At 65.9% G+C, this 9,274-nt stretch overlaps 3 protein-coding genes across 3 annotated transcripts; 2 read left to right on the top strand and 1 right to left on the bottom strand.

Moving 5' to 3' along the window:
- Positions 1 to 475: 475 nt before the first annotated feature.
- RHOBADRAFT_65029 (uncharacterized protein) lies at positions 476 to 1,158 on the bottom strand. The gene is made up of 4 exons (XM_018418631.1): positions 1,060 to 1,158; positions 910 to 1,001; positions 594 to 806; positions 476 to 514 (listed from the first exon to the last, which is right to left on the bottom strand). Exons 1-3 carry the CDS (start codon positions 1,146 to 1,148, stop codon positions 646 to 648), a joined length of 342 nt encoding a protein of 113 aa, XP_018271563.1. The 5' UTR covers positions 1,149 to 1,158; the 3' UTR covers positions 476 to 514; positions 594 to 645.
- A 258-nt stretch (positions 1,159 to 1,416) lies between these two features.
- RHOBADRAFT_44021 (uncharacterized protein) lies at positions 1,417 to 2,407 on the top strand (the record flags this gene model as incomplete). The annotated part of the gene is made up of 5 exons (XM_018414336.1): positions 1,417 to 1,480; positions 1,585 to 1,623; positions 1,780 to 1,970; positions 2,085 to 2,220; positions 2,355 to 2,407. 5 exons carry the CDS (start codon positions 1,417 to 1,419, stop codon positions 2,405 to 2,407), a joined length of 483 nt encoding a protein of 160 aa, XP_018271564.1.
- A 510-nt stretch (positions 2,408 to 2,917) lies between these two features.
- Positions 2,918 to 5,615, top strand: RHOBADRAFT_36372 (uncharacterized protein; the record flags this gene model as incomplete). The annotated part of the gene is made up of 6 exons (XM_018413349.1): positions 2,918 to 3,031; positions 3,096 to 3,176; positions 3,254 to 3,769; positions 3,858 to 3,986; positions 4,061 to 4,241; positions 4,314 to 5,615. The coding sequence occupies 6 exons, from the start codon at positions 2,918 to 2,920 to the stop codon at positions 5,015 to 5,017; spliced, it is 1,725 nt and encodes a 574-aa protein (XP_018271565.1). The 3' UTR covers positions 5,018 to 5,615.
- Positions 5,616 to 9,274: the final 3,659 nt, after the last annotated feature.

Consider the following 9,274-nt stretch of genomic DNA (forward strand, 5'->3'; position numbering starts at 1 on the left):
GTGAGGTCGCCCGCAGCCTCTTTCGCACGCGACGGTGCGCAGCCACTCTCCTGGCTCTCTCGTGCAGATTCGCGAAGCGCGGCCAGCCTAACGCGGCTTTCCCCTCGACCGCTCGTCCTCGACAGCTCGCCCGGCTCTTCCTCTCGCTCATGCAGCGGGCCATAGTCGACGATAGAGGTGCAGCGGATAGAGCTCGTCGACTGCTCACTCGGCGCGGCCTCAGAACGGTGGCGGCTGCGCATCGAGCTAAGCCAGCGTCGCCGCCGCCGGGTTGCCTCAACGTCTCGCACGCCCACACTCTCCCGCCGTCGCCTCGGCGACGCAACGACGAGGCGCTCGTGACGGACGCTCGTGACCGTATCTGGCGAGACGAGGGCGCGCAGGTCGGATCGGCTGCGGGGCCAAACCAGGAGGGCGGTCGCCGGGCGACGAGTCGGCGTGCTGCTCCTCGGCCTCGCGCACCGGGCACAGGTCGAAAGCACACAGGTCACTGCATTGCGTAGAGTTACAAGTTCTGTGGGCAGAACGAGTCAGCAACTGCTGGCTCTGCGGCAAGAGGCAAGAGAGAGAGAGGAGAACGAGCCTGAGCGCACCTGTACAAGCTGACCCTCCCTCTCGCTCGGGACCCACACGCTCGAGCGACCCTCACTCCACCTTGCCAACCGAGCTCTTCTCGCGCACCTTGTTGAGCTTGTCGCGCGCGGCGTCGTCGGCGTCCTCGCGGAAGGCGACGTAGATGAAGGCGATCAGGACCGCGTTGGCGACCGTGACGGCGGAGATGGCCGGGTACGTAAGCGAGGTTTTGGCTTTCGAGGTGCGGTTGCGCACGAGAGGTCAGCTCGGGCGGGGAGAGGGAGGAGGGAGAGAGAGAGTGCGGCGCAAGTGGGGGGAGGAGGACGAGGGACGCACGGGAGAAGACGTAGTCGCGCGAGAGGAAGTAGGTGCCGATGGGGAATAGGACCATGGCGACGGTGAAGATGGCGAGGGTGTACATGACGCCGCTGCAGGGGGAGGGTGAGACGAGCAATGCGGACGAGGAGGGGAAAGAGAGGGACGCACGACAGGTCTGCGTGGCCCTCTGGGTTGCGCTCGGCGGCCTTGAGGTGCTCGGGGGTGCGCGGGAGGGGCTGCGCGGGCATCATGGGCATGGTGGGCGGCGGGTGCGGCTGTGGTTGATGAGGAGGAGGAGCGAGGACGAGCCGCGGACTTTGGCCAGGCGGCGTCGCTCGCCGAGTCTAGTTTGGCAGGCGTGTCAAGCCTTATCAGAGTCTACCTAGCCGTGCAGGCCAGCAGTAGACCCACCCAGAGGCTGCAGAGGGCGGTGCGCTTCTCCGGTGCGGTGGTTGGCCCTCGTCGCCTTGTCGTCGCCGCCTCTCTCCGGCTCCGTCCCCTCTCGACAGCACCAGCTCGCCCGCCATGGTCATGCCCGCCCTCCGCACCTCGGCCGTCCGCCAGCTCGCCACCCGCTCGTTCCACTCTGGTGCGCCCTCGTCCTCGGCACCCTCCCCCCTCCTCCTCTCGCGATCGCTCCCGACCGCGGCTCATCGCTCACACGCTCACCCTCGCCCCCCCGCCCACACACAGCCCGGCCACTCGCCGCCGCTCAGAGCGCTGCTGCCAAGCGTGCGTCCCCCTCCCTCCCCCCTTGTCGTCCCGCACCGCCGCCAACTGACCCTCGTCCTTCTCTCCCTCGCAGCTTGTCAGTCCCCGGCCTCGCTCTCGTCGACCCGCCCGCACTCGAAGCACCGTCACTGACCACCTGCAAGCCCTCACCCGCAGACGTCGAGGGCACCGTCAACGACCCGACCCCGTTCCCGGCGCCCAACAAGGCGCACGGCCAGTACCACTGGACCTTCGAGCGCCTCCTCAGCGTCTCGCTCGTCCCGCTCATCGGCGCCACGGCCGTCTCGTCCGTCAACCCGGTCCTCGACGGCGTCCTGTGCACCGCCCTCGTCGCCCACTCGCACATGGTCCGTCGCCCGCTCGTTGCCCTCTCGCCGCCCTGCCCTCGTGCGCTCGCTCGAGGTGCAAGGGCTGCCGTCGACTGCCCCGCGCTCGAGTATTGACACGATTCTCTCGCACAGGGCTTCGACAACATCCTGACCGACTACCTGCACCCGCGCAAGTTCCCCATCCTCGGCACGATCGCGACCTGGCTCCTGCGCACGGCGACTGTCGGTGTCCTCGTCGGCATCTACCAGTTCGAGACCAACGACATCGGTGCGTCGTCGCTCTCCCTCTCAACGGTGGCCTGGCGTCGACGGGTTGCGCCGGGATGAGCCGTCGATAAAGGCTCGTCCTGCCGCTGCTTGGCTGGGCGCGCCTGACACGTTGCACCCCGCACCACCTCGCAGGCCTCACCGAGCTGATCAAGAAGGCGTGGCGCACCGAGAAGAAGGCCGAGTAGGGCGTCGGCTCGAGCGAAGAGGCGACGAGGAGGGAGAGGGCGTGCTGTGCTGTAAGATCAATGCGTTCGTGCCCAGCCCTGGATCGAGAGCGAGCTGTCAAGAGATTGAGCTCCACTTCAGGAGAGCGTCCGAGAGAGGCTGGCGAGACGAGGGGACTCGTCCTTTCGCGCCCAAGTCGCCCGCTCGTCGTCGCTCTGCTCCCCATCTCCCGCCTCGTCTCTCTCTCGCCCTAGCGCTGCTCTCATTGGCTCTATCGAGCTCAGCAGCCCCACAACCCTCTCCTCTCGGCGTCTCCACCACAGCCGCGCCGTCCCCAAGCTCCTCGAGGCAACTTCCCGTCGCCCCTCTCCCCCCTCGACCACCCGCGCCCGCTTCGACCACCAGGCGCCTTTACGACCCCGACTAGCGGCCCTACTGCACCTCTCGACCGGCCCGGCACACCACCCTCGCCCGGCCCAGCGCCCTCGTCGCAGCGCTTCCACCTTCCGACCTCCCCGCCTTCGCCCACCATGTCGGCACCATCCACCTCCTCCTCCGGCGCCAAGAGCGCACCCGCACCCGGTCCCGACGACTGGAAGAAGACGCTCAACCTCCCCAAGAAGGACGCTCGCCCGCAAACCGAGGTGCGTCTCCCGCTCTCTCGAGCCCGACGACTGGCGAGCTCACCTTGGCCTCTACGCACCGCAGGACGTCACGGCGACCAAGGGCAACGAGTTCGAGGACTACTTCCTCAAGCGCGAGCTCCTCATGGGCATCTTCGAGGCCGGCGTGCGTCTCTCGCGCCCACTGTGTCGACGACCTCTCCGACGCACCCGCTCACGCCTGCCCCCTCGCCGCGCACACAGTTCGAGCGGCCGTCGCCCATCCAGGAGGAGGCCATCCCGATCGCCCTCACCGGGCGCGACATCCTCGCGCGCGCCAAGAACGGCACGGGCAAGACGGCCGCGTTCATCATCCCGACGCTCGAGCGCGTCAACCCCAAGGTGCCCAAGATCCAGGCGCTCCTCCTCGTCCCGACCCGTGAGCTCGCGCTCCAGACGTCGCAGGTGTGCAAGACGCTCGGCAAGCACACGGGCGCCAACATCATGGTGACGACGGGCGGCACCACCCTGCGCGACGACATCCTGCGCCTCGGCGAGGAGGTCCACATCCTCGTCGGCACGCCCGGCCGCATCCTCGACCTCGCCGGCAAGGGCATCGCCGACCTGAGCGAGTGCCCCATGTTCGTCATGGACGAGGCCGACAAGCTCTTGTCGCCAGAGTTCACGCCCGTCATCGAGCAGCTCCTGTCGTTCATGCCCAAGGAGCGCCAGGTCATGCTCTTCTCGGCCACGTTCCCCCTCATCGTCAAGGACTTCAAGGTGCGTCCCGCCTCGTTCTCTCTCTCCCTCTCGTCGCCGCCGGCGGGTCCGAGCGGGAAAGCTCACCCTCGCCCTCGCACGCTCGCAGGACAAGTGGATGCGCAAGCCGTACGAGATCAACCTCATGGACGAGCTCACCCTGCGCGGTGTCACCCAGTACTACGCCTTCCTCGAGGAGCGCCAGAAGGTCCACTGCCTGAACACCCTCTTCTCGAAGGTGCGTCGACCTCTTCTCCCGTTTCTTCTCGCGCCCGAGCCACCGAGCCTGACTCTCTCGCTCCCCTCTCGCAGCTCCAAATCAACCAGTCGATCATCTTCTGCAACTCGACCAACCGCGTCGAGCTCCTCGCCAAGAAGATCACCGAGCTCGGCTACTCGTGCTTCTACTCGCACGCGCGCATGCTCCAGGCGCACCGCAACCGCGTCTTCCACGACTTCCGCAACGGCGTGTGCAGGAACCTCGTCTGCTCCGGTCCGTCCCCCTCATCGTCGTTCGCCCAACCTCGTTCTCCCTGACTGACTCACCTTTGCCCCTCGCCGACAGACCTCCTCACGCGCGGTATCGACATCCAGGCCGTCAACGTCGTCATCAACTTCGACTTCCCCAAGAACGCTGAGACGTACCTGCACCGCATCGGTCGCTCGGGTCGGTACGGCCACCTCGGCCTCGCCATCAACCTCATCACGTTCGACGACCGGTTCAACCTGTACCGCATCGAGCAGGAGCTCGGCACCGAGATCCAGCCCATCCCGCCCGTCATCGACCGCAGCCTGTACGTCGCGCCCGGGACCGAGGACGAGGTCAAGGAGGCCCAGGCGGCCGCCGCCCAGGGCCAGAAGAGCCGCCCGGCCGGCGTCGGCGGGCACGGCATGCAGGCGCCGCAGCAGCGCCAGGTCGCCGCCGCTCCTGCCCCTGTCGCCGCCGCTGCTGCCCCGCAACCGCAGGCGCAGGCGCCTTCCGCACCGGCGCCGGCTCAGCAGCAGCCGCAGCAGCAGCAGCAGCGCGGCCAGCAGCAGCAGCAGCCGGCGTACCAGCAGGCGCCGCCGCCCCAGCAGCAGCCGTACTACGGCGGCTACCCGCAGCAGCAGCGTGCGCCGCAGGGCTACGGCGCGCCGCAGGGCCAGCAGCAGCAGATCCCGCCGCACCTCATGGCGCAGTACCAGGCGCAGCAGCAGGCCATGCTCGCGCAGCAGCAGCAGTACCTCGCGCAGCAGCAGCAGCAGCAGGGCGGTGCTGCGCGCCGATGAGCGAGCGAGCGAGCGAGCGCCGAGTCGATGAGCGCGCATCTCGGGCGCGACCGTCCTTCCTCCCTTTTCCTCCCTCGAGGTGCGGCGCTGTACACCTCTTCCCAGCCGCCCTCGCCCTTTTCCCCACCACCTTCACCTCTTCGCTTTCGTCGTCGTCGTTGTCATTGTCGCACCCCTTTTCGCCCGCCGCGTCGTCGCCCATCGCGCTCGTTCCCCCTCCGTCGTCCCTCCCTCTCTCCCTCGCCCGCCTCTCGCCCTTTCTCTTCGTCCCATCCTCTCCTCTCGCCATCCCATCTCTACCTATCCTCGGCATCCGCCTCCTCTCATAGCCATCCCCCTCACCGTCGATTCAACTCGGCGACCTCGTCCTTCCCTCGCGCTCGCCACCAGTTTTTGGCCCTGGCCGCCCTCGACCTTCCCTTACCTCTCTTCCTCCCACATCGCCTCTACCTCGCCCTCGCCCTCCTCGCCTGTCGCCAACCGCCACCGCCGTCCTCGTCCCGCCGTCGTCATCGTCGTCCCCTCGTCACCGCCCTCTCTGGCTCGTCACCTCAAGGAGAGGCGCACCAATCTTTCTCATGCACTCGACGGTGCGACGACCGGCACGGCGCAACACGGCGGGGGCGCGCTCACGGCGACTTGGCGGGCGAGCAGGGAGCGGAGCGAGGATAGGGAGGAAATCGGTGGGTCGGCCAGTCGGTCCTTTTTTGAGGTGTCCCGAGCGCAACGCAGTCTTTGTGCTGCACCTTGTCGGTCTGCGAGGGCACAGAGAAACCCGCTGGCTCGCCGACGAGTCGAGCATCCGAAAGCGACAGATCCGTTGGCTCGCGCACGGACCTCTCTCCCGACTCGAGTGCCCTCTCAGCCTCGCTTTGAGCCACGAGGATCAGCTAGTCGATGAGCGATGAAGAGCAGTGTCGACTTGTCGACGAGCGTGCGCGGGTCCGACGCAGTTGACGACGAGCGAGACGCACCTCTTCGCTCGCCCCGCTCCGCTCACGGGGCGGGAGGACCTGCGAAGCGTGCCAACGTGTCGAACATGTTTTGGAGCACGTCTGAGCCAAAGGAAGCGTCCGCAGAGAAATGTGCCGCCGAGAGAGGCGAGAAACCGGCGCGCGCACGCCCCGCTTCAACTCGCCTCGTCGCCTCTCGACATACCCTGCTCCTGTCGGTGCTCGTGAAGGAGCCTGGACAGCTTCGTCGAGCGATACGAGAACTCTGCGTCTTGCGAGCCCGAGGAGCTGGCAGGTCGATGCAGCACGACGCGGTCCAAGCGAGCGGATCGCTGCGGACGCGCTCGCTTCAGAGTCTGCAGCGCGGTCACTCGTGACGGTGCAGCGAGACCGAGGACCTCTCTCGAAGATACTCGCGGTGCCCTGCGATTAACGAACTAAACCCTCATGGCTAACGTACTAAGCTCTCATGGCTAACGTACTAAGCTCTCATGTTTCACGTACTAAGCTCTCATGTTTGAACAATAAAATTAATATAAATCAGCAACTTAAATAGCCTCTAAGGTTTTAAGTTTTATAAGAAAAAAAAGAATAGCACAGCATGCGACAGCAAAGGAGAAACGCGACAATCGACCTCGAGAGCAACTCGAGGAGGCGGAGGAGGGCGATTGCCGTGTTTACAGCTGCGACGGCGCATTCTCTCGCTCAGACGGCACTCGCAGACGTCTGCAGAGACGGCAAACGAAACAGAGCGCAGACAGGAAGAGCGTTCTGGCTCCCCGACCTCGTCCTCGAGGAGAGAAGGAAGGAGAGCAGCGACGGCAACGACGGCATGCACGTCGGACACGAGCCGATGCGACAGCGTGTGATACATATGAATCTAAGACAAGGCTCTACATCCGCTGTTCCGCCGCCTTGGCCATCGCCTCGACCTCGTGCATGCCCTGCTCGAGCTCTCGGTCGGCGTCCACCTCGTCCGGATCGCTCTCGTCCTGCCGCATCTCGCCCGCCTCGTCCTCCGAGTCGTGCGTCGTCGTCGCCGCCATGCGCACCTTGCGACGAGCGGGCGCCGTCAGGGCGCTCTCGCCGAGGTCGCCCGTGCCGCCGCTGCCCTCGCCGCCATCGCTCTGACGCTCGGCGCGTGCGCCCGCACCAGCTCGGCGACGACGAGCATCGATCGAAGGCGACTTGGGATAGCCCGAAGCCGACTCGTCGCCCGTCTCGCCCGTCTCGCTCGGGTCGCTCGAGTCGTCGAGCCCGTGCGGGCGCCGCCGCCTCCTCGCGGCCGACGCGCTGCCCGTGCGGCTCCGTCCCAGGCGCTTCTCGCCCCCACGCCGCTGATCACGGCTCGCCTCGTGCTCCTGCTCCTCGACCTCGGTGCGCTCTCGCTCGACCGGGTCCTGGTGCCGACCGAGGCCGATGAGCGGCGGGCTCCACACGGCGTCGAGGACGGGCTGGAAGTTGCGCGAGATCGAGCGGTGTAGAGCGTGCAGGGCGACGAAGAAGCGCTTCTGCGGCCCGAGGCGAACGTCGCCGTCGTCGGTGTCGTCCACGGTCGAACCGCCTGCCTCGGGCGAAGAAGCCGTGACGTACCTGCGATTGGGAGAAGAACGAGGTCAGTACGTGCTCGTGTCGTCGACGACCTACCGAGGCAACAGGGAGAGAGGTTGAGGAAGAGAAGGAGGAACAGAGGACGCACGGCAAGCCGACCTCGCGCGTGACCCGGTAGCCGTCGCCTGCGGGAGGAACGGGTCAGTCAGGCCCGGCTCGTCGGAAGGGAGAGATGAAGGAGGACGACGAGAGGAAGGGGACGAGGACGCACGGTTGCCAACGTGCTCAGCCTCGACTCGGAGCGTGTTCCACATGATGCGCCTCGCCGCCTCGATGACGGCGATGATGAAGCCCTGGACCGGCGTCGACGGGTGCGGCGAGAAGTAGATGACCCACTGGAAGCGCATGAGGACGTTGGCGACGGCGGCGAAGTAATAGACCCACGGCGAGTCCTTGAAGTAGGCGAGCTCGTTGCGAAGGAGGAAGTGCTTGCGGTCCTTGACGTCGCGGTGGCCAAGGGACCAGTCCATGTAGATGTCTGCGCATCTCGAGCGTGCGTCAGGAAGGAGAACGCGAGGCAGAGACGAGGGAGAAAGGCGTTCGACGCACCCCAAGTCGACGTGTACAGCGTGTTGCACGTCGCGAAGATGATGAAGAGGGCGAGGCGCCAGGGCACGTTGTCGCCGGCGTGCTCGTGGATGCGCCACGAGTAGTACGCCGTGAAATAGCTGATCGTGACGAGGTATTTTCCGCCGTTTAGTAGGTGGAGGCTGTCGAAAGGGCGCAAGGTCAGCTCGACGTCGACCTCGAGGGGACGCAGGTGAGAGGGAGAGAGAGGGGGACGCACTACATGCCGTCCGAGTCGATGTAGCGGCGGATACTCTGGCCAAGACGGAAGAAGGGTGGCAGCGACGACAGGACGGCGGTCGTCCAGGTGCTGTTGGTCGAGCATGTGCTGAAGACGTCGTCGGGCCATCGATGGCTGTAGGTGCAGTACAGGAAGCCGAGGTTGTAGACCTGCAGGGCGAGGGCGTCAGGCGTGTCGTCGAGCGAGAGCGGGAGGAGGAAGAAGAGGACGGACCGAGTAGTAGAGCGAGTTCATCTCGTCGCCGAGGAAGAAGTCACGGAACCTGCGGGTGCGGGCGAGTCAGTTCAAGTTGACGAGGGCGAGGAGGAGAGAAAAGTGGACGTACTCAACGGCGACGAGGCCCGAGGTGATCATGCGACAGAAGGAGCGCAACATCCACCACCGCGCCGACGCGTAGAAGACGGGGAACGGGTTCAACATGATGGCGAGCATGACGACGAGCCACGCGAGAGGGTACGCCGACGGCGTGATCTGGTCCGGCCAGAAGTTGCTGAAAGAGGCCCAGAAGAAGAGCGACAAAATAAACCACAGGAGGGCCGGGATCTCGAGGTACTGGTGGTAGTCGAGGCGGTTGCGCACGTCGAGCTCGAAGATGAGGACGTAGCTGCAGGCGCACGAGGTAGAGTCAGGTCGTGTTAAGGACGGGGAGAAGGGAGGACGAGAAAGGGAGAACGCACTTGATCCGGGCCTTGCTCCAGGTCGCGAGGTTGAGGAAGAAGGCGAGGCAGAAGAATACGGGGATGAAGCACGCTGCGAAAAGCTGCAGAAGTGCCGGCCAATACGGGATCTCGCTGCGGGTCGACGCCTTGAAGCCTGGCAGGGAGGAAGGGTTTCAGTCTCGGCTCTCGGCGCACGACGACGGCGAGGGACAGAAGGGACGCACTG

Source organism: Rhodotorula graminis (genome assembly GCF_001329695.1).
Source record: "Rhodotorula graminis WP1 unplaced genomic scaffold RHOBAscaffold_6, whole genome shotgun sequence".
In the NCBI taxonomy this organism is placed as follows: Eukaryota; Fungi; Basidiomycota; class Microbotryomycetes; order Sporidiobolales; family Sporidiobolaceae; genus Rhodotorula; species Rhodotorula graminis.

What these genes read in the sequence shown, in the direction of transcription:
- RHOBADRAFT_65029 (XM_018418631.1), bottom strand. Translation starts at nt 1,148, where the DNA reads ATGCCCATGATGCCCGCGCAGCCCCTCCCGCGCACCCCCGAGCACCTC. An exon ending in GAGGGCCACGCAGACCTGTC is followed by an intron (nt 1,002 to 1,059) that starts GTGCGTCCCTCT and finishes CTCCCCCTGCAG; the next exon opens with CGGCGTCATGTACACCCTCG. An exon ending in GCGCGACTACGTCTTCTCCC is followed by an intron (nt 807 to 909) that starts GTGCGTCCCTCG and finishes GCACCTCGAAAG; the next exon opens with CCAAAACCTCGCTTACGTAC.